Source organism: Tachyglossus aculeatus, chromosome 22 (genome assembly GCF_015852505.1).
Source record: "Tachyglossus aculeatus isolate mTacAcu1 chromosome 22, mTacAcu1.pri, whole genome shotgun sequence".
NCBI lineage: Eukaryota > Metazoa > Chordata > Mammalia > Monotremata > Tachyglossidae > Tachyglossus > Tachyglossus aculeatus.
Genome location: NC_052087.1, coordinates 11,821,200 through 11,845,640, shown reverse-complemented (window position 1 = coordinate 11,845,640; position 24,441 = coordinate 11,821,200). Strand labels below are relative to the sequence as shown.

At 42.5% G+C, this 24,441-nt stretch overlaps 1 protein-coding gene and 1 non-coding gene across 3 annotated transcripts in view; both read right to left on the bottom strand.

Annotated features, from left to right (window-relative positions):
* Positions 1 to 3,815: 3,815 nt before the first annotated feature.
* The window catches only part of BDNF (brain derived neurotrophic factor), a 61,296-nt gene continuing 40,670 nt past the window's right edge, over positions 3,816 to 24,441 (bottom strand). For both annotated transcript variants that reach the window (XM_038764545.1, XM_038764546.1), the window contains exon 2: positions 3,816 to 5,052. In XM_038764545.1, the coding sequence (XP_038620473.1) occupies positions 4,291 to 5,052 (762 nt within the window). In that variant the 3' untranslated portion in view covers positions 3,816 to 4,290. The remainder of the gene's footprint in view (positions 5,053 to 24,441) is intronic.
* On the bottom strand, positions 14,754 to 14,891 carry LOC119944332. Its single transcript, XR_005455821.1, has one exon. It is a non-coding gene; the product is annotated as a small nucleolar RNA SNORA7 (small nucleolar RNA).

Below are 24,441 nucleotides of genomic sequence, written 5' to 3'. Positions count from 1 at the left end.
TGTAGTGCAATCTCAGTATTTGTTATAATTTGCCTTATCCTTATTTATGAGACAATATAAGAGGAATTAATGTGTGTGCATTTTAAGAAGAAATGACACTGCCCAATAGAGTTTACCATGTTATGGAAAAGGTTTACTGGAATTTAACGGGGACACTAAAGAAGAATGGTGGATATATTTTTTGGAATAGCCCCTTTTTCTAATTTCCAAAATCTTCCATTTCTCAGAGATTCATTGGTGATTTAAACATTCTAACTAATTACCCAGTGGCTTGGCAGCTGCAGTAGAAGCATATCTTTGTAGAAACACTAGCAATCTGTTCAGTCATGGAGACTCCAATCTTCGAGCTGTGCTCTACACGAGCACAAATTAAATCAGTGTAATGGATATAAATAAATAATACAAATGGCACCACTTCCAAACTAAGGGCACATGACCTGCCTATAAATATTGAATTTGTGTCTCATTCCTGCAGTTATTTACTTTCCAAAAATGTGGCAATTTACTCTCATTACCCCAAGTAAATCTACTTTGATTTTAACAGTTATTTTATAATTGGATAGAGACAGCCAGGACTGATTTATAGATCCTGGTTGTTGCTAGGATACGTGGCATGGAATTAGATGAAAATACATCACTCTGGAGGGAAAACTCTCAAGGATCATGGAAAATGACACTTCCAACTTGCACTGCCTGAGAGAGACCAATCCTGTGCCTTCTGGAGTCTTAAAGCTGAAGCATTATTTCCCCTTCCCACCACTCCCTCTTTTGAAACCATCATCCTACACAATAAGGACATTCTATTACTAAAATAAATCAGGTGGGTCTTAAAGCAAAGAACACACATATTTATAGAAAAACTCGTGTTTTCATGTTTGTTTTACAGTGAGAGAAAAAACCCAAAAGCCCCCAAATTTTATGTATTTTGAAAATATATTTAAAAACATTAAAAATTTCTATATTTAAACATATATTATATGTTAATTAGTACACTTAAATAGAACTTGTATTTACAGTAGGATTCTGATGCTTTGAAGTTTTAATGCCAATTTTTCAATAACATAATTATATAAATATACTAAAAATACAATAAATATTTATGTTTTACATGGTGAATAATATCTCTTCGCCATAGAGAGAACAAGGCCACAGACATTTACTTACATCTTCAATGAGAATCACCATAATAAAGCAACAGACCTGCTGCCATGCATGAGACACTTTGCCACAAAGAGAACACAGCAAGACTTAAAAAAAAAATGAAGAGCAACACAGAGATATCATTTAAAAAATCTCAGTTCAACAAAAACTAAGACGCCCATGATTATGACGTGTCAGCTGAAGGCAGCAATAACCATGGATGGATTCATTGCTTCATTCCTACTTCTGAGTAACAGGACCTGGTGGACAGTGTAATAAATAGTTGAGGACTTCTCTACCAAATATCCAAAATTGTTCTTGCTTTTGCCCCTCCAAAAGTAGTTTGGAATTCATATCATGTACGGCAGAGAACTCTATTCCAAAGCATTCACTATAATGCTAAACATAATCACAAAGAAACAGCTAAAAAAAAGCAATAACCCACATAACAAACCTGCAAGGTATGGATGTATGGAGTCATGCAGCAACTAAGGAAGACAATAACTTTCTCCTTTAAAGGCAAATACTTAAAACCATCTCCTTATGACAAACTTCTCTACCTCAAATTAGAATTAAACAAATGAACCGTTCTTTGCTTTTGGGCCACCAAGACTTCAAGGCCAATTATCTAAATGTGATCTCCCTTTGTTTATTGGCCCCTCTCACTGCTGAGCAATTGCTTTGGGTGTTCCTGATGTCAAGTGCTGTTCAAGTTTACCTTACTCTAGGAGTCTGCCTGTAGCACATAGGGTAAGAAGATGGTCGATAGATCTAGAGACAAACTCCTTTAAGAGCCTATCCCGGCCCTCAAATCCTCCCTTCCCTCTTTGGACTAGCCCCTTGCTGGAGTGGTTAGGGTTTTGTCTCTTGGTGAGAGAGTGGTTGAAAGAAAAGTGACAGAACTCTAGGAATCTCCACTCTGCAGCAGAATTCCCTGCCAAAGACCCCATCTGTGCCAAAACTGTGGGTAGTTATGTTCGGGATTCAAGGGAAGCGACATTTTGGTTTGGGGAGAACAGGATACCGACTGAAGTCCAGCTTCCCCCACTCTCCGTCCCTGTGAAGAAGCTGGGCTCCCATCACTTAAAGATGGAACAATTTTATTTCCCTCCTGACTGAGCTTACTGAGAAAACAGGGTCTGACCTTGGATATCTCCCATTCCCCCCACCCCCATAGCACTTATGTACATATCTTTATACTCTATTGCTTCCACCTACCCGTAATCTATATTAATGTCTATCTCCCGTGCTAGACTGTAAGCTCCTTGTGTTCAAATTTTCTTGTATTCTCTGAAGCGCTTAGTTCCGTGCTCTGCACACAGGAAGCATTCCTTAAATACTATAGTTTGATTGATTGATTAACAGGGGAAAATTCCAAATAGCACAGATGGGTCACCTGTCAGCCCTACCTTTGCTTCAACCTGTTGCTGGTCCTGGTTAGTCAGCCTGAATCTCTCTGTAGAAATAGAGTGGAAAGCTTTCTCTCATTTCCCTCTGCAACTAAAAAAGTCACGTGAAGATGAGGAAATTTAACCTACATCCAGAAACTGGATTCCTTTAATACCTAAGAATTTAATTGCAGAGGTGCCGGGGTGTTCCTGGAGGAATTGTGGCCTAGCTGATTGCATCGCAATGGTGACCCCTAGGTCGGAACCAGTTCTGGGGGGTGGTCCAGGCTCCCAGTCATCTCTGGGGTCCGTCTGGGTTAGAGAAAGTGAGGAACTGTCTGAGGGAGGACAGAAAGCTGCCCAACCTCGGCACAGCCAAGTGAGAACCTCTTGAGCATAGTTAGATAATGGAGGCACTTGAAGCGTGAGGTACAAGCATTCTGCCCACTTCAGTCCAGAGCTGCTTCTCAGGAGCCCTTCCCATCTACCCAGAATTTCTTTCTGAATTTCTCAAATACCACATGCCCCAGAAATCTGAGGGCTGTGCCCAGGTAAATTTTCTATCACATTCCAGGACACAAAATGGGGTTCCCCTAACCCAACTTTCCTGGTTTATGGTATCTCTACCCCTACTGAACTTTACTCTTCAATCGGGACACTTTTATTCTGCAAACAATTCTCTACAAGCCTTATCACGTCTCACTCGGATGTTGATCCCATGCACAAAAGTCTCCCCATATTAGAAAAATAAGTATTCTGCCATCCCCTATGCAATAGCCGTTACAGTTCGGGATTGGGTTGGAACATTTACAGAAGGAGTCAAACAATTTAGATCTCAAGCATTTGATTTTCTCTTTCTAGAGAAAGTCAGCACTCTATGAGTGTGTGGTTCTTTCAGAAGGAAATGTCCAGGCCGCGTCGGGAAGCAGTTCCTGAACGAGATTAGGTGCCCAAGGGAAGAGGGACATGAACGCCTTTATTCAGTTGCCTTGCTCTTTTTAATGATTCCTTCAGTTTTCTGATTTGATATCGCCAACACCTTTACCACATACAAAACAAATTTGATTCAGTAAACACATATATAAAAAATATGTGAGTAAATCATTATATATACATGATCTACTCTCATATTATATATATCATATATATACATATATATGTATATATATATATGATCATGAATTCTTCCCCCTCCCTACCACCTTTTAAACTTATGGGAATTTTAAAAAAAAAGAAAAAAAAGAAAAGAAAAAGAAAACAGGAAAGCTAGGACAACAGCACCTTGACATTGTTTTAATTCCAATGCTATCAGAAGTTAAAAGCAGTAAAACAGATATAATACTAACAGGAATAAAGATACTTACTGTCTAAAATGTAAACGGAATGTTTTGGTTCAAATTTTTTTTTCTGAAAAGAGGACAGTTTATTCATCAATTCACAATTGAAGCAACATGCAATTTATTTTTTTTTCAACTTTTTACGTTTTCAATTCTTGGCAACGGCAACAAACCACAATGTTATCGAGGAATGTAATGCAGACTTATTTTGTTGTTTCTTTTTTTAAGTTGTGCGCAAATGACTATTTCCCTTCAGGTCATGGATATGTTCAATAAATAGATTGTAGAACCACTGTACTGTATAAACTTCATTTATACATGCAGTCCATAAAATTATTTTTTTTCTTACTGAATAATTTACCCTGTAATGTATATATACAAATAGATAATTTTTGTCTCAATATAATCTATACAACATAAATCCACTATCTTCCCCTCTTAATGGTCAATGTACATACACAGGAAGTGTCTATTCTTATGAACCGCCAGCCAACTCTTTTTTTGTTATCCATCGTGAGGGCCCGTACGTAGGACTGGGTAGTTCGGCACTGGGAGTTCCAGTGCCTCTTGTCTATGCCCCGACAACCCTCTTTTGTGTAGCCCATTGGGTTGCACTTAGTCTCGTAGAAGTATTGCTTCAGTTGGCCTTTGGGGACCGGAACTTTTTCGAGGACCGTGACCGTTCCGCCCGACATGTCCACGGCCGTCTTCTTGTCCGCCGCCGTGACCCACTCGCTGATACTGTCACATACGCTCAGCTCCCCGCGACGGGCAGGGTCAGAGTGGCGTCGGACTCTCATGGACATGTTGGCCGCATCCAAGTAATTTTTGTACTCCTCAAGCAGAAAGAGCAGCGGGGGCTCCAAAGGCACTTGACTGCTTAGCATCACCCGAGACGTGTACAAGTCTGCATCTTTGTTCTCCTCGCTCGGCTGGACGCTCTGCTCCTCGTCCAGGAGCTCCTCGATCACGTGTTCGAAAGTGTTGGCCAACGACGTCAGTCCTCTCGACCCGGGCTGGGGACCGCCGAGGCCCTCCAGGGTCCCGTGGGTCCGAAGACCGGGGTAGGCCAAACTGCCTTTCCCTCTGACACTGGCTTCTTTCATTGGGGCAGCCTTCATGCAACTGAAGTATGATATAACCATAGTAAGGAAAAAGATGGTCATCACTCTTCTCACCTGGTGGAACTGAGGAAGGGACACAAAACAGAAAACAGAAACCGATTAAAACTTTTTTGCAGGGGCTCAAACAGTCGCACACCCACTGGCTTGAGCTTCGGTGACGTCACGTAGGGTTCAGGTTTATTTACGTATCGGCGATTAACCTCAGCTGCACGCAGGTACAGGTTACTATCAGGTGCATGTTATTATTTCATTTCATGTAAGACAGTGTTTGCCCCAAGATTGAGAGCCTCGGTTACTCTCTATTCCCATGATAAGGAGATCCTTTTAACCAAGTGAAAAGTCAGGCATCAAGGTTTCCCCTTCCTCCGTCCCTTCCAGGGAATATCTTAATGGGCTTAATTGGTCATGATCTCTCATCTTGCTGCTACTAGCACAAGGAGATCATGGATGTTACCAAGCAACCACAAGTGTTGTAGTGAGACATAAGGGAGGAAAAAAAGGTTAGTAAATTTCTCCCTTTGCGGGAATGTGTGGCAAATTTAATGGTCTGAGAATTTCTGTAGGGCTGCCCTAAAACCTAAGCATCTTTAGCTCTGTAGCACTCGAGACACACACATCACAACACAAAGAAGAAGAAAGGTGACTTTTATTTGCCACGTTTCATTCGTATACACAAAGTTGCCAAATAAAGCTCTGGAAAGCACCAAGTGGTCTGTAGGACGTGTAAATGTCTTAAACAGTGTTTTCCAACCTCTAGGTTGTTTCTAGGAAGCATCCTAGATAGAGATTGTCGCTAAAAGGTTACATGACAAATGTCAGCCTTTTAAGTAAAAGCCTTTAAGTCCTTTTGACTCCCTTGACAACTAGGACACGATTACTTCCTTCAATTCCACCTTAAAACAGGTTTCCTTATATTTCAGGCTAACAGCTATCTGTTCCCAACTTTTTCTTTAACTTGAAAATGGGCTCCCCTCTTCTCTGGCTTCTAGAGAACAGTGCATGATCCCCATGTTTTGAAGAAGCAGATAATGCCTAATGAAATGCTTTGCAAGTTTATTGGGAAGTCTCTCATTCTTAGCAATGCCCAATGAAGACAGCCTTCCTCACTGGTTGCATCAGAGCTCACAAAAATGACCAGGGAAGAACAATTAGACAAAATATGGGGCAGAGCCAAAGACCGATGCAGTGTCTCCATCATGGCTCCAGATTCACCTACCTGAATTGTTGTTTGCCCAGATTTAGAAAACGATTCCCCTGTTTCCACCCTCCAACCCTGCTGTTTCTATTTCAGAGGGTTGCCGTGGTATAGGCATTTATTTATAAAGAAGTCAATTCCTCTCCAAGCATGATCTCTGGCACATTTGATGGAGAGATGTGATTTGCAAGTCCACATCAGAAGCCTGAAGTCCAATCTGTTCTCCTACCTCCAGGAGCAGCCAATGCCTGATGCTTTGGGAAAGGATGAAGATCTTCTACAGGGCCTGTGGCTTGTTTTCTGCCCTTTCCAGTAATCACAACATGTCCTCCACCAGGGACTCTCATAACTTATTACTAAAAGCAAACAAACCTACAGGCATGTGTCAGTTTCCCAGATTCACTCATATTGCACAATCTCCCAGAATTGCCTGAACCATGGGATGGTCAAACCGGTTTAGCTCAAACAGGCACCTCCGTCTTCCAATCTCCAACCAAATCTTTTGGGAGAGACTGATCCATTAAGGAAATTGATGTTCCATGGATGTTACGGAGTTCTGGTGATCCTGAGTAAAACCCACATCCCAAGCTAGGCCTCTCTAGGGGGTAAACTAGTTCAGATGAGAATGGAAACAGTGTGCCCCATGCATGAATCACACCACACCTTTAGCAATGTGTCCAGGGAACCTGTTACATCATCCTGTCTTAGAATAGAACATCAGCCCTGTTATAGCATCACTGACAGTATGATCCCTTGCTGTGGAAAAGGAGATGGTTTACGATAAAAGCCAAAAGGTATAAGAATACAAAAAATCACTTTTTAAAGTCCAATATCCTATGGCATGGGTGGGTCAAGAATATTTCCACAAGACCCAGATGCTCTAAGAAAAGGGAAAAAGGTAGAAGTGAATGCCAAACCTCTCCATTCTCTAGGTTCTCCACTGATTGCTTTCTCGCGTGAGCAGAACAAATGGGCAAACCCCAGGGATTGTGAGGTTATAAACTTCAAAATCAACTCTTTGCAGTTCTAGCTGCTCCAAACTTGGAACCCTTTGCTCAGCGCTTTTCATTTGCCGATCTCAAGATGCTTTCCCAAATATTAAGTAATTAAGGCTTGTAGTACTCCTGAGAGGCAAGAAACTGTAATTATCTCCACTTCACACTTAAACAAAGAGAGACCCAGCATTGAAAGTGAAACACATACTGACATGGATTTCTCTAATGGCATCAGGTCAGAAGCTAAATCTCCAAATAAAACTCAGCTCTTCATCTAATTCCCATTCATCCTTATTAACTCTCAAATCACCATGATTGCTATATGATTTTTATTACTTGTGATGGGAATTTTTTTTACTGCACATTGTGTTTCCTTTACACCAAAAGTAATAGCCATTTTTCATGCAAAATTGCCAAAGTACAATTGCCTAAAAATGCCACACAGTTTAGTGCACGTGGTCAATATCGCTGAACAAAGAACTTTAGCTAGCTAACTCGGACTCCCTAGGGCTTTATAGTGAGAATTTTTCAAATAAATTGCCTTAAAAACTATAGGGTAAATCCAGGCCCAGTGTGAATTTGAAAGCTCATTCAGTTATAACACCTTTTTCAAAGCCTAACATAGATACACCTTACATGTACCTTGTAAATGTTCCCCCCACCCAGCCTTTATTTCAGTACGGATACCGACCCAAAGGGATGCACTGAAACCTTTTCTCAGACTGAACTGGAGATTTGATGGCCTAGAGTCACAAATGATTTCCAACTGTCAAATCGTTAAACAAATATTTGACTTCTGGTGTTTTTTCATTTTTCTCCAAGTAGCAAAAACCTCCAATTGTTTCCCACATCCATCTCCGCACCAACTTCTTCTCTCCTCACCATCGGCTTTAATGCAGTCAGCTCTTCCCCCTCAAACCCATATTCACTCCTCTCCTACTACAATCCAACTCCCGCACTCCGCTCCTCTACCACCAACCTGCTTAGAAAAGACCTCGGTCTCATCTTTTTTGCCACCAACTCTTGCTAATGTCCTTTCTCCAGTTTAGAACTCCCTTCCACTTCATGTCTGACAGAACACCACTCTCTCCATCTTGAGAGCCCTTCTAAAATAATATCTCCTCCAGGAAGCCTTAGATGACTAACTTCTCCTCTCCCCTCCCCATTCTCCCTCCCTTCTGTGTCACCTACACACTTGGTTCCGTACCCCTTTGATACTCATTCTACACTTGCCCCTGCAGCACTTATGTAAATATCTTTATTTTTCAAAGCTTCCCCCTATCTAGAATTCATTTTAGTGTTTGTCTCCTCCAGTAGATTGTTAGCTCCTTGAGGGCCAGGATCGTTTCTATCAACTCTATTGTATTGTACTCTCCTAAGCGTTCAGTATAGTGCTCTGTATGCAGTAAACATGCAATAAATATCATTGATTGATAGCACTCTCGCTCTTCAGGTGGCTCAAATGGTATATATGGAAATTAGGATGCAGCGGGCCTTAAAGGCAGAGAATGATCATGAGAGTCTAAGTAACAAATTTATTAAATCATTCACTTGATATTCCTCTGTCTCCAACTCTTTCTAGAATAAGAACCCTTTCCAAATACAAATAAAGCAAGCGTTTTCACAAAGGAAAAGCATTTCTATCATGAATATGGTCTTGTGAGAACCTCATCATAGCTAAAGGAAACAATGACATTAGAGAAATACACCATAAAAATTTTCTTTGGAGCTAATGAGTAGAGGTGCCAGTTTTTCATTGTCAGCACAGGTTGGGGAGGAGCTGGGTCTCAGAGAACTAATTCGCCAAAATGCCACTATTTAGCATCCTTTCAGTCCTGATTAGGACCTCTCAGATTCTTTTGAAGAACTGAGATGGATAATCCAAAAGAAGCAGTGTAGCCTATTGTATTGCGGCTTAGTGGAAAGAGCCCGGGCTTGGGAGCCAGAGGTCATGGGTTCTAATCCCAGCTCTGCCACTTGTCAGCTGTGTGACTTTGGGCCAGTCACTTAACTTCTCTGGGCCTCACTTCCCTCATCTGTAAAATGGGGATTAAGACTGTGAGCCCCACGTGGGACAGACTGATTACCTTTTATGTACCCCAGCGCTTAGAACAGTGCTCGGCACATAGTGAGTGCTTAACAAACACTATCATCAGTATTATTATTATTATTGTACTCTCACAAGCGCTTAGTACAGTGCACATAGTAAGTTCTCAATAAATATGAGTGATTGATTGATTAATTTGCCCAGTGGAAAGAGCACAGGCTTGGGAATCCCTGCTGCTTCTAATCCTGCCCCTGACGCTTGTCTGCTGGGTAAGTGACTTGCTTGGCAAGTCACATAACTTGTCTGTGCCTCATTTACCTCCTCTGTACAATGAAGATTAAAACTGTGAGCCTAATGTGAGACAGGGACTATTTGCAATCTGATTATCTCATATTTACTCTAGTGTTTAGAACAATTCTGGGCACATAATAAGTGCTTACCTATAAAAAAAGAAGTCTGGGAGTCAACCTCAAAAAGCAGTGAGGGGCAATCACCCTAATTATGCCTGTGGATAATGACCCCCAGTTTTATGTATCATATATGACTGTGAGCCCGCTGTTGGGTAGGAACCGTCTCTATATGTTGCCAACTTGTACTTCCCAAGCGCTTAGTACAGTGCTCTGCACACAGTTAGTGCTCAATAAATATGATTGAATGAATAAATGAATGAATTTATTTATTTTAGTTTTACATATTTATTCTATTTATTTTATTTTGTTAATATGTTTTGTTTTGTTATCTGTCTCCTCCTTCTAGACTGTGAGCCCGCTGTTGGGTAGGGACCATCTCTCTATGTGGCCGACTTGTACTTCCCAAGCGCTTAGTACAGTGCTCTGCACACAGTAAGCACTCAATAAATACGATTGAATGAATGAATATGTTGCCAACTTGTACTTCCCAAGCGCTTAGTACAGTGCTCTGCACACAGTAAGCGCTCAATAAATATGATTGAATGAATGAATATGTTGCCAACTTGTACTTCCCAAGCGCTTAGTACAGTGCTCTGCACACAGTAAGCGCTCAATAAATACGATTGAATGAATGAATATGTTACATGTTTCCTTTGGCCGTTAAACATCGCTGTTTCACCTGCACCTATGTTTAAACCTCCTATGTTTAAATTGCATCGAGTCCATTTGAATAGCCCATGAATTAAGTAGTCTTTAATAATGCTTCTAGGTCTTGTGTTGCAAATTGTTAACTACTACAATTGAGTAATGGTGCTGTTTCCCACAGTATGCCATTTCATTTGGAAATACGTTATAAAGTGATAAGTATTAAGTGGTCAACATCAACCTAATCGCCATGGATTTTTCTTACTGAGTATGTCACTGAACAAACAGGAAAACATCACCATTAGATAAATGGTGAGTTTCCTGAATATTTGTGAGGGGAACATTGGTCTAAATATGTTGACCTTTAATGTCAATTTAGCATTTTATTTGGGCGAAAACCTTCTAATGGGTAGCCAACGTAAATTTATAGCTGACTTCAGGATTTGGGAGGATAGGGTTTTGGGAAAAGTCATATGCACTTTATTTTCAAAAAGCAGTAATTTCCCTCCAAACCGTGATACACATGCAGGCACTAATTGTCATTCTAAGGATGTGAGGCAGGTGAAAGCATTTCCCAAGATGCAATAAAGTTCTCCTCTAAATTCATTCATTCATTCAATCGTATTTATTGAGCACTTACTGTGTGCAGAGCACTGGACTAAGCACTTGGAAAGTACAATTTGGCAACAAATAGAGACAATCCCTACCCAACAACAGGATAACAGTCTAGAAGGGTGGGGGAGATAGATAACAAAAGAAAACAAAACAAGTGGACTGGCATCAATAGCATCAATATAAATAAATAGAATTATGGGTATACATGCATCATTAATAAAATAGAATAATATGTACATATTATATATATATATATATATATATATATATATATATACCAGTGCTGTGGGGCGGGGATGGGGTACAGCAGAGGGAGGGAGTGGGGCGATGGGGAGGGGAGGAGGAGCAGAGGAAAAGGGGGCTCAATCTGGAAAGGCTTCTGGAGGAGGTGAGCTTTCAGTAGCAAACACTCATACGAGAAGCAACGTAGCTAAGTGGAAGGAGCACGGGTTTGGGACTCAGGACATGGGTTCTGATCCCAGCTCTGTCACGTCTGTTGTGTGACCTTGGGCAAGTCACTTAACTTCTCTGTGCCTCAGTTATCTCATCTGTAAAATGGGAATTAAAAGTGTGAGCCCCATGTGGGACAACCTGATTACCCTGCATCTACCCCAGTGCTTAGAACAGTCCTTGGCACATAGTAAGTGCTCAACAAATACCATAAGTATTATTTATTATTATTGTTACACACACACACACACACACACACTCACACTCACTCACACTTACTGCAGAAAAACAAACAAAGGAAAATGCGACAGAGGTGTGCTTGTGTCATTTTGCCTTTACACAGCACTTTTCCCTCAAAGCTTCCTAAGCCCTTTATGAGCTGGCATTATCCCCAAATGGCAACAGTGAGGACCAGGAAAGGTTCGTGACCTGCTGAGGTTAGGGAGGAGTCATTTACAGCTTCTAGTCTCTTACTGCCACAACCCAGGTCCCTATCTTCTGTCCTCCAACCCCTCAAATTAAAATTAGAATTGGGGATGGTGCACGAGAAGCTCCAGTCCTGAAGTCCACTAGCACTCAGGTCAACAAACAATCGTTTTCCAGAGGTGTTGTCACGCTCTAGGTGACATTTGCGCAACACCCAGGATTTTGAAAAGGGTCAACAGGGATTACAGTTGCAGGAAATATGAAGTAAAACCCCACGAGCCACAACTGGGTAGAAGTGTTGGCCCAGTGGATGGAGGGGCGGAGTAGAGACTCTACCCTTGGCCAATGGCCCTGAAATCACTCTCCACCGACCCTACCCTAATCTCAAGAGGTACTGTAGACATGTAAATCTTGAAGGGACCTTGTGAAATTACACAGTTCATCCGACAACACAAAAGGGAAACTGATGACAAATCTGAGGTGATAACTGTTAAATTACTGGCATCTGGGCGGGGCGGGGAGGTTCCAGAACAGCAATCCTAGATATGCCACCCACTTTCCAGCTCAGATTTCCTCCTTCACAGCCCTGGAGGAGGGCACTTACGCCAGTCTGGATGGCCAACTTTCTATCCTACTCTAAATGGTTTGTAAAGCCCATCTTGCCATGGCAATCTTTAAAAAGCAGAGTCAACTGTATTCTTATACCTGAATATATATCCCCATACACTTTCTTACTAACTCTGTACCTCAGATGCTTGAATGACACAACTGCACACAAGAGCCCGTCAGGGAAGAGAGTGTAGCACTCTGCTCTGTGGGTAACCATTGAGGCTGAACTCAAACTGAGCCACACAGGGCAACTCCTCCAGCTATCCTCAATAAAAGGAAGCTGCCATTACAGGAGGTTTGGTGAAATGCCAGACTGGTGATGATAATTTAAAAAATAGGAAAGAAAGGAATCTGAAGGTCAGGTTTCAGTCAGATTCATGGCTGACAGGGAGTGGCTTTTGGATTGATGTGGGACTATCCCAAGATTTCCTGGGAGAATCCTATTTATGCCAACGGTACCTGGCAACTGCGGTGACCATATTCGCCACCCCCCAAAGTGGCACTGCACACTATCGCGATGAATACACCCTCTCTTAATGGATACCAGATGGGTTTGAAAAGAATGCCCATCCCAGTTTTTCCACAGGCAATGTTCTTCCAATTTTCCGGAGCCAATTTACTTCTGCAGTTAATTAGCTATCTGTACAATCTCCACTCTAGAAAGACTATCTGCACATAATTAGGCGCAACTTAAATATGAAATGGTGTGTTTAAACTTTATTTAACCAGAAAGAGTTAAAAAGGGTAATAATTTGCTTTCCCAAAGAGACAACTCCTAAATATACCTCAAAACTTAGTTCCAAGACAAACTAACATTAAATTGATATGTCAGAAAGTTGAAGAGGGGAGGGTTAGATGAAGAATGATATAGTGAGTGAAGAGGGGAGGGTTAGATGAAGAATGATATAGTGAGTGGAGACACTGGTACTAGAGTCTATTAAATACACCATAAAAGAATCCCAGGGGAGAGATAAAATTAGCAGGAAGAGGCTAGTAGCTTTCTATCGCTCACCTTCACGAGACCATTTTCAGAGATCAGTTGGCTAAGTTTCACTGAAGCGCACAGGCACAGCCGTCTCTCCTTCTCTGATGTTTATAGAAGTGTGTGGGCAGACGCCAAAACATGTGTGGACACGTATCCCTTTCTGAGGAAACTTGATGTTCCAAGAGCCAACGAGGATTACCCTCGCTCACACATGGAGAAAACTGGTGGTTCAACACAACCATGAGTTACCCTGGGGGTTATTTGTGCATCGACTACTATAATTTTTTTTAATTACCACAAAGCACAGGCAAGTGCTCATTATTTGTAGCTTAATGCGGGAGGGAGAATAATCATTTTTTTTCTCTCTCCACTGTGCTAGGGTTCATTCAGGTAGTTCAACTCACCAAGCTTCCTGACTCTGTGGCTAATGACTCGGGCGGACCTTATTGAAGAAACTGCTGAGGTCCAGGCCTACCCCAAATGCATGAAAAATATTCGCAACACCAAATTCTTAGCCAGAAGACATTGTCTATGAACAGGGTGGACATTTGTGGAAGAATACAACATAGAAACACCTCAAATTCTTTTTGCAGTAGCATGAAGTTAGTCAGGTACTCTTCCTCATCTGCATGGAACTGAACACAGTAATTTGAGAAAGAAAAGGAAAAATAAAACTTGAAAGATTTGGGGGGATTCTTTGGACATAATCCTGGTGGCAGGAAAAATTGTATGTGGTTTGTCCTCTTTTTGTGTAATTATAATGTAGATTCACAGGAGTTGGCTCTCATGGTTAAAAGTTCACTGTGGGCAGGGACTGTGTCTACCAACTCTCCAAAATGCTTAGTGCATTGCTCTGAAGAGAGTAAGCACTAAATAAATATGATTGATCGAGGAAGGCTTTACTCAGCACACTCATTACACAGACCTTCTTGCTTGTTCATTTTATCAAACCCAACATGATAATGACCAAGTTATCCCAAGTCCATTTCACTTCACTGCTCCATTTTCATTTATTTGTAGCCTGGTGGTCCAGGAAACAGCATGGCCTAGTGATAAGAGCATGGGCCTGGAGTCAGAAGACATGGGTTCTAATTCTGACTCTTCCTTTGGCCTGTTCTGTGACCTTGGGCAAGTCACTTAACTTGTCTGTACCTCAGTTTGTCTTGTCTTATGCGGTCGAGTCATCTCTGACCCATGGCAACTCCACGGACACAGCTCTCCCAGAACTCCCCATCTCCATCTGCAATCATTCTGGCAGTGTATCCATAGAGTTTTCTTAGTAAAAATATGGAAGTGGTCTACCATTGCCTTCTTCTGTGCAGCAAACTTGAGTCTTCCACCCTCGACTCTCTCCCATAGTGCTGCTGCCCGGCACAGGTGTGTTTTGACTTGTAGCAGATTGCCTTCCACTCTCTAGCCACTGCCCAAGCTAGGAATGGAATGGGTAGGCCTCTGCTTGACTCTCCCTTCCATAGCTGAGACTGGTGGGGCACTGGAAACTCTCCAGGTGTGATCCTTAGAGGGGGTGCCTCAGTTACCTCATCTGTAAAATGGGGATTCAATACCCGTTCTCCCTCCTGTTCATTCTATGAGTCCCGCATGGAGCTTAAGAGGGACAAAGAACTGGAATGAATACAAAATAATCAAGGCTGGACAGAGTCCCTGTCCCAAGCCTGATTACTCTGTATCTACCCCAGTGCTTAGTACAGTGCTTGGCACATAGTAAGCCTTTAACAAATACCCAATAATAAAAATTATTATAAAGTGCCTGATTTCTGGACCCAGCTCTGATAATGCGTGACCTTCCACAAGCCACTTGACCTTTCTATGTCTTTTTCCTTACCTATAAAATGGGGATAATGACACCTTCATTTCTCTGTCTTATAAGGACATTGTGAGGGCAAAAATTAGATAATAGGAAAGCTCTTTGGAACATAAAGGTATTATATAAATCCAAGATATTGATAACCCTTTCTTCAATCAGCTGAGCTCATGAGAGAGGCACATGCTTTTTGGACCTGACTTCATAACTTGAAGGATAATGCCCACTCACAAATGAGCAAAGTAGCCTGGGTACACACTCATCAGACACAGCATCTTCACTGTGCCCTGAATGTCTTTCCTTTGCCTAAGTGGCCATTTATTTAGACTTTGGTTCCATATGCAACACTGCGCTCAGCCCAACCACTGATACTGTCCTGCAGAGAATCATGAAAGGATAAAATCAAGTCCTTTTTCAGGAATCACAAAGACATGGACACCGGTAGCTATAAAGTTTCCCATGAAATCTCAAGCTGCTTTCGGTGTTTCCCCATCCCTCAAGAACTTTCAGTGTTTGCCCATCCACCTCCTCATGAAACTCCCAGACTGAGCCCCTTCCTTCCACTCCTCCTCCTCCTCCTCCCCATCCCCCCCACCTTATCTCCTTCCCCTCCCCACAGCACCTGTATATATGTATATATGTTTGAACGTATTCATTACTCCGTTTATTTATTTATTTTATTTGTACATATTTATTCTATTTATTTTATTTGGTTTATAATGTTTTGTTTTGTTGTCTGTCTACCCCTTCTAGACTGGGAGCCCACTGTTGGGTAGGGACCGTCTCTATATGTTGCCAACTTGTACTTCCCAGGCGCTTAGTACAGTGCTCTGCACACAGTAAGCACTCAATAAATACGATCGAATAAATGAATGAATGAATGAAACAGTAACTCCTTATCATTGAATTTAAAGAAATAAGCCTATTGTCCTGAATTACCTCGCCCATCTCCTACTGCAACCCACTCGGCTCTCTAGTGCCATGAGCCCACTGTTGGGTAGGGACCGTCTCTATATGTTGCCAACTTGTACTTCCCAAATGCTTAGTACAGTGCTCTGCATACAGTAAGCACTCAATAAATACGATTGAATGAATGAATGAATGCACCTACTCACTGCACCTCGATTTCGTTTGTGTCACCACTGATGCCTTGCCCATATCCTCCTTCGGGCCTGGAAGCTCCCTTCCCCTTCAAAAATGACAGACCACGATTTTCCGCACCTGCAAAACCTTACTAAAATCACCTCTCTCCGAAAGGCCTTCCACAACTAAGCCGCGATTTCCCTTACTGCCTCTTCTTACTGTGTCACCCTTGCACTTGGATTCATATTCTTTAAGCACTTATATGCACCCCACTCACAGCCCCACAGGACCTGTGTACTTGTTATAATAATAATAATAATGGCATTTATTAAGCACTTACTATGTGCAATGCACTCTTCTAAATGCTGGGGAGGTTACAAGGTGATCAGGTTGTCCCACGGGGGGCTCACAGTCTTAATCCCCATTTTACAGATGAGGTAACTGAGGCCCAGAGAAGTTCAGTGACTTGCCCAAAGTCACACAGCTGACAACTGTGGGAGCCCACTGTTGGGTAAGGACTGTCTCTATATGTTGCCAACTTGTACTTCCCAAGCGCTTAGTACAGTGCTCTGCACACAGTAAGCGCTCAATAAATATGATTGAATGAATGAATGAATTGGCAGAGCTTGGATTTGAACCCATGGCCTCTGACTCCAAAGCCCGTGCTCTTTTCCACTGAGCCACGCTGCTTATCCAAAATTTATTCTAATATATCTCTCCCCCTTTTGACTGCAAACTCTTTGTAGGCAGAAAAACTGTCTGCCGACTCGGTTGTACTGCGATGTCCCAAGTGCTTAATACAGGGCTGGGCACACAGTAAACATTCAATAAATCCCACTGATTGATTGATTGAAGGAGTAATAAGAAAAGTATTTAAGGAACAGAAGCACAGACAGTATCTGGGATGGTTGATATGGGTCAAAATTATTTAAGGCGTAGAAACACAGGCAGTATTTGGGATTGTTGATATGGGTCAAAAGAGTCTTCCAAGAGAAGAGCAGCAGTGAGACAAGGCCCAACTTATAGAAACCAAAATATGAGCCCATGTTTCAGGCTTTGGACAAAATGGATAGAAGCCTCCATACACCTAGTAGAAAACTTGTGTCCCTTCCACAGTGGATTAAAGCAAAACAAACTCCATCCAGAAGTACACATCGGGTGTCCAGAAAATATGACGCTAGGCTCCTGGATTGACGGTGCACAGCAGGTGTGTAGGTTGTCTGTCACCTTATGGACCGAAAACTTTGCTTCCAGCCACTGTCAGCCTTGGAAAGGAAACTGACTTCCAGAAAGCAGCGCGGTGTCCATGAGAAAGAAACTGGAAATGCCTGTTGCCAAAACCTTCACAGACAGGTATTAACAAAAGAAAATGTGTATTTGTCAAAGCTGTGTCAGTCCGCCTCTGGCGGTCCACCTCCTGTGTGGGGAATTATTTACTCCGTGCATGCTAAACTCAGGCATTAGCCCGGGCCCCCGGGGAGGGCTCGCCATACAGGGGAAAAGGAGTGTCTTTCTACTTTAAAAGTGACCCTGTCAGGAATTCCATGGCAAAAGAAACAATGTCAGCATGCCAACAGCACTTAGATTGTGAAACATTCAAGCCAGAAGCTAGCACTCTCCATACTCTCTTCTGCTAAGGAATGATTTAGAATTTTTCCTAAGTGGAACCGATAATACTCATTAGCACGGTGAGATCCCATCACTTGTTTTTTAGAGTGGAATTGCAAAAGGTTATCAGGGGAACGCCCTAGATGTGGATTTGAAAGTTTGGAGATCATATCAGTGCCATAAATCATGTGCCATGATGCCGCATTATTATAATTGCACAGAAAATGTTCAGGTATAAGGTATGGTGAACCTTATAGAGTGCATTAAAAACCTATTATTACCATGACCGGGCCAAAGAAAGTCATGAGACACCATCCAAATTGCACCCTGGTAAAAATCAGTTCATCTACTCAAGTAGGGCACTTATATAATCATTGACAAATTGAAGAGAAAGTGATTCATGAATTCATGAGTGAAAATACAGCACAACACAGCTGTATAGACACTGCCCTTCTCCACCATCTGTAATTCCTCATCTCTTCTCTACTTGATTTCTTTTCAAACATTTCTTCTTTTTTGTGTGTGTTTTTGTTATTTATCTATCAATCAATCAATAGTATTCACTGAGCACTTCCTATGTGTAGAGTACTGTACTAAGCACTTGGGAAAATATAGTACAGCAGAGTCGGTAGACAAGATCCCTGGCCGCAAGAAGCTTACAATTTATTTGACTTTCTCCTTTTTCCTAGCGTTTTTGCTTTGTCCATATTCCCTTGATTTTTTCCTCAGTTTTTCACAGGACAGCACATTATTTTCCATATCTAAATTGCTTAAATGCCCAGAGGGCTTGAAGAAGCAGCACTATTCAGTTCAGTACTGTTCAGCACTGTTCAGTTCAGTTCACCGTTCAGTAACTGGTCAGTTACCATTCCTCTTTTTCTTTTAAAAAAAGGTATTTGTTAAGCCAGGCTCTGTGCTAAGCGCTGGCGTAGATACAAGCTAAACAGGTTGGATGCAGTCCATCTCCCACATAAGGCTCACAGTCTTATTCCCCATTTTACAGGTGAGGGAACTGAGGCACAGAGAAGTGAAGTGACTTGCCCAAGGTCATACAGCAGAAAAGTGGTGGAGCTGGGATCAGAACCTAGGTTTTTCTGACTCCCAGCTCTGTGCTCTATCCACTAGGCTACGCTGAGTGTAAAATACAAGTTAGTAGACATGATCTCTGCCCTCAAGGAGACTCAGCACATGACTTTAGGTAAGGGTCTTGGGCTCTGTCCATCGGAAGATAGGTTTTGACTTCAATCAATTAATCAACGGTATTCACTGAGACCTTACTGTATGTAGCTTGAAAAGGGGTCTGTGGGTTCAAAGGCACTATGCAAATCACTTCTCTTCCATTCTGAAAAATTGTTTACTTTCCCTTTGATGAGGCCCCTAATCATCTGTGGGCAGGGAAAGTGACTATCAATTCTGTTATACTGTGATCCGAGAGGTGGCTCAGTGGGAAGAACACAGGCTTGGGAGTCAGAGGTCATGGGTTCAAATCCCGGCTCCACCGCTTGTCAGCTGTGTGACTTTGGGCAAGTCATTTAATTTCTCTGTGTCTCAGTTACCTCATCTGTAAAATGGGGATTAAGACTGTGAGCCCCACGTGGGACAACCTGATCACCTTGTACCCTCTCCAGCGCTTAGAACAGTGTTTTGCACATAGTAAGCGCTTAACAAATGCCATTATTATTATTACCCTCCCAAGTGCTTAGTACAGTATCTGCACATGGTAAGTGCTCAATAGATAAGACTGAGTAGCAAATTATATATGCATTTTCAGATAATTGCAGGTAATTTGACAGGTAATAATTTGGATTCATTTCATGCCTGTCAGCAGATCTGGCGGAAGCCTTTGGGACAGGAAACCTTATTTCCCCCATCAATCAGTCAATCAATCAATCCGTCATATGACTTGGCTAGCTAGGAGAATGAAACTATAGTTCTCTTGGCCAAATCCAAGGGAAGGGAAATGATGTTACCACTTATGTGAGCAGCAAACTTTTCTGCTAATTCTGTTGCACTGTACTTTTCCAAGCACTTGGTACAGTGCTGCTCTGCACATAGTAAACACTCAATAAATATGATTGATTGATTGATTGATTAGTAGCTTCACAAAGTAGCACAATCTGCTACCGTGCTGATCTAGGATCCCCAAAAGTAATTAAACTTTGGGTTCTAAAATCAATCTATCAATAGTATTTATTGAACGCTTATTACCAACAGAGCATTGTATAAGCGCTTGGAACTGTACAGTACAACAGAGTTGATAGGCATGATCCCTGCTCACATGGAGTGTACAGTCCAATATACTACAACAGTAAAAGTCAACCCAGCTGATCTTCAACAATAAATGCTGAAGAGTTTTCAAACAATTTTTCTCCCATGGTAGGCTAAATCGATTTCTAAAACTAAAAGAGCCTAAGTCTTGATAACAATTCAGTAATGGGAGCATTTCTCCAGAGAGCAACAGAAGGGTTAAGATGGGTTGGGTTCAAAGATCGCCTCCCAGTTGGCAAAATAAAAGTTTTTTTTTTTTAAGCCCTGAACACAAACAGAAAACAAACCCCAGCAAACAAAGCATTAACTTCAATAAACTCTCTTGGGATAATTCAAACCATACCAAGGAGCAGAAAAAGTGGAGAGAAGGCACACAGGGTTAGAAGGAGGCATCCTCAGTCATTTTTTTTAATGGCCTTTATTAAGCACTGACTATGTGCAAAGCACTGTTCTAAGCACTGGGGAGGTTACAGGGTGATCAAGCTGTCCCATGGGGGGGCTCACAGTCTTAATCCCCATTTTACAGATGAGGTAACTGAGGCGCAGAGAAGTTAAGTGACTTGCCCAAGGTCACACAGCTGACAAGCGGCGGAGTGGGGATTTGAACCCATGATCTCTGACTCCAAAGCCTGGGGTCTTTCCACTGAGAAGATGCAGCACAGTCAGTCTGTAAAATCCAACAGTCACACTTCCCGAGACTAGCCCAGAAAGTGACAAGATGCTGGTTAACACCTTAGGGGCTACGAATTGGAAATTTGACTTTCAGGGCATGTTGTCAAGGGCCTAAAAGGTGGGCCAGAGGAAGACTCTTTGGTCTGAGTTTCAGTGTCGCCGCTGTGCATGTGTGTGTATGGATAGGTACACACATATGGATGTGATTATTTATGACTCAGACTCTTAGGCAAAAGGTGAACTTTAATATCTTTGAAAATTCTCAACGTTTTCCCCAAATTTAGAGGGAGTCGAAACACATAGTTATAAACAGCCCTGAAGGTCCCCTCCCCCTCACTGGCATATGGAAAGTAGCGCTGGCCTAGAATAGCCCTCCGGAGCTTTACACTAATTACAACAACACAATTCTCTCCAAGTGCAACATTTTACAAACAAAGAGAGATATGAAATAACAACTCGCCCACAATTAATTCCTGCCGGGAGTCATTCCCTGAGAGTCAAGGGAGTAAAGGAGAGGTTAGGTTGGAGGGCAGGGTGCTCCGGCGTGGCCTTCAGAGGTGACCTAGGAACCAGGCTGACAGGACACCAGCAAGTCTGGAGGAATAGCTTGGGCACAGGGAACGCGTCTACCAACTCTACCGTATTGCTTGTTATGGGCAGGGAACGTGTCGCTAATTCTGTTGTATTGTAATCTCTGTAAGGGCTTAGTACAGTGCTCTACACATAGTAAGTGCTCAATAAGTACGATTGATTGAATGAATGAATGAATATGACTGATTAACCGCATTCTTCCAACTGCTTAGTACAGTCTGTTGGGTAGGACTGTCTCTATATGTTGCCAACTGGTACATCCCAAGCACTTAGTACAGTGCTCTGCACACAGTAAGCGCTCAATAAATACGATTGAATGAATGAATAAATATGACTGATTAACCGCATTCTTCCAACTGCTTAGTACAGTCTGTTGGGTAGGGACCGTCTCTATGTGTTGCCAACTTGTACTTCCCTAGCGGTTCAGTGCTCTGCACACAGTAAGCGCTCAATAAATACGATTGAATGAATGAATGAATACAGTGCTCTGCACAGCATGGCTCAGTGGAAAGAGCACGGGCTTTAGAGTCAGAGGTCATGGGTCCAAATCCCGGCTCCGTCAACTGTCAGCTGTGTGACTTTGGGCAAGTCACTTCACTTCTCTGTGCCTCAGTTCCCTCATCTGTAAAATGGCGATTAAAACTGTGAGCCCCCTGTGGAACAACCTGATCACCTTGTAACCTCCCCAGCACTTAGAACGGTGTTTTGCACATAGCAAGCGCTTAACAAATGCCATTATTATTATTACAGTGCTCTACACACAGTAAGTGCTCAATAAATATGACTGATTAACTGCATTCTTCCAACTGTTTAGGACAGTGCTCTGCACAGCATGGCTTAGTGGAAAGAGCACGGGCTTTAGAGTCAGAGGTCATGGGTCCAAATCCCGGCTCTGCCAACTGTCAGCTGTGTGACTTTGGGCAAGTCACTTAACTTCTCTGTGCCTCAGTTCCCTCATCTGGAAAATGGGGATTAAAACTGTGAGCCCCCCGTGGGACAACCTGATCACCTTGTAACCTCCCCAGTGCTTAGAACAGTGCTTTGCACATAGTAAGCGCTTAACAAATGCCATCATCATTATTATTATTATTAATAAATACCACTGATGGATGGATTAACTCAGTGAAAGTGCAACTGCATCCACTTCCCACCTCTGATCATAAAGATCAGCCACAGGGACCCAATACAGAGAAGCAGTGTGGTGTAGTTCATAGAGCTCAGGCCTCGGAGTCAAAAGGTCAAGGGTTCTAATCCCAGCCACTTGTCTGCTGTGTGACCTTGGGCGAGTCACTTCACTTCTCCGGGCCTCAGTTACCTCATCTGTAAAATGGGGATCAAGACTGTGAGCCCCATGTGGGACAGGTGCTCACAGTCCAAATCCAAATCACAAATCCAACCCGATTTGTTTATATCCACCCCAGCACTTAGTACAGTGCCTGGCACATGGTAAGTGCTTAACAAATACCATCATTATTAATACAGGAAATTGGTTCCAGGGCTCTACCTCAATCCAGGTGTCTCATCTGCTTGGAGGAAGGTGGAGCCTACAGCGTGCTGGGGGTGAGAAGGTCACCCCCTTCTCCTGGAAATATTATCTAATTTTTGGCTTCATAGAAACTGTCCTCTCCTGCTTCTCCTATCTCCCTGGCTGCTCCTTCTCAGTCTCTTTCAGGGGTTCCTCCTCTACCTCCCACCCTCCAACTGTCTTGGTCCTTCAAGGCTCAATTCTGTGTCCTCATCTATTCTCCATCTACACACACTCCCTTGGAGAACTCATTCATTTCCACAGCTTCCCAAATCTACCTCTCCATCCCTGGCCTCTCTTCTTCCCTAGCGACTCACATTTCCTCTTGCCTTTAGGACATCTCAACTTGAATGCTATGCTGCCACCTCAAATATAACATGTCCAAAACAGAACTCCTCATCTTCCCACCCAAACTTTGACCTCCCCATGACTTTTCTATTACTGTAGTCAGCCCCTCAAACTCCATCTCTCAAGCCTGCAACCTTGGCATTATCCTCACCTCATCTCTCTTATTTAACCCCATCATTCAATCTATCATGAAATCCTGTCAGTTCTACTTTCACAACATCTCTAGAATCTCCCCTTTCCTCTCCATCCAGCCTCCTTACTGACCACCCTGCATCTAGTCTCTCTTCTCTCCAGTCCATACTTTACTATGTAGCTTGGATGATTTTCTGAAAAAAGTGTTGTCCATATTTCCTCATTCTTCAAAAATCTCCAATGTTTGAACATCTCCAGAATCTCCCGTTTCCTCTCCATCCAGCCTCCTCACTGACCACCCTGCATCCAGTCTCTCTTCTCTCCAGTCCATACTTTACTATGTAGCTTGGATAATTTTTCTGAAAAAAATGTTGTCCATATTTCCTCACTCTTCAAAAATCTCCAACGTTTGAACATCTCCAGAATCTCCCGTTTCCTCTCCATCCAGCCTCCTCACTGACCACCCTGCATCCAGTCTCTCTTCTCTCCAGTCCATACTTTACTATGTAGCTTGGATAATTTTTTTGAAAAGAATGTTCAGTCCATCTCTCCTCACTCTTCAAAAATCTCCAGCGTTTGCCCATCCAATTCCACATTAAACAGAAACTCATCACCATGAATCAGTCAATCAGTGGTGTTTATTGAGTGCTTACTGTGTACTAAATGCTTGGGAGAGTATGCTACAATAGAGTTATTAGACATGTTCCCTAACCACCAGGAGATTCAACTTTAGAGGTGGAAACAGACATTGAAATTGGTGATGGATATGTACATAAGTGCTGTGGGGCTGAGGGTGGAGGGAATATCAAGTGCTTAAAGGGTACCTATCCAAGAGATTTAAGATACTCAACCAGAGGAAGGGAAAATGCGGGCAAAGTGTTGGTAGCGGGATAGAAGAGACTGAGGCACAGAGGGTAGGTTTTGGCATTAGAGGAGTGGAGTGCGCAGGTTGGTTATACTGGGAAATCAGTGAAATTAGGTAGGAGGGAAAGAACTGGTTGAGTGTCTTAAATAGATTAGGTAGGA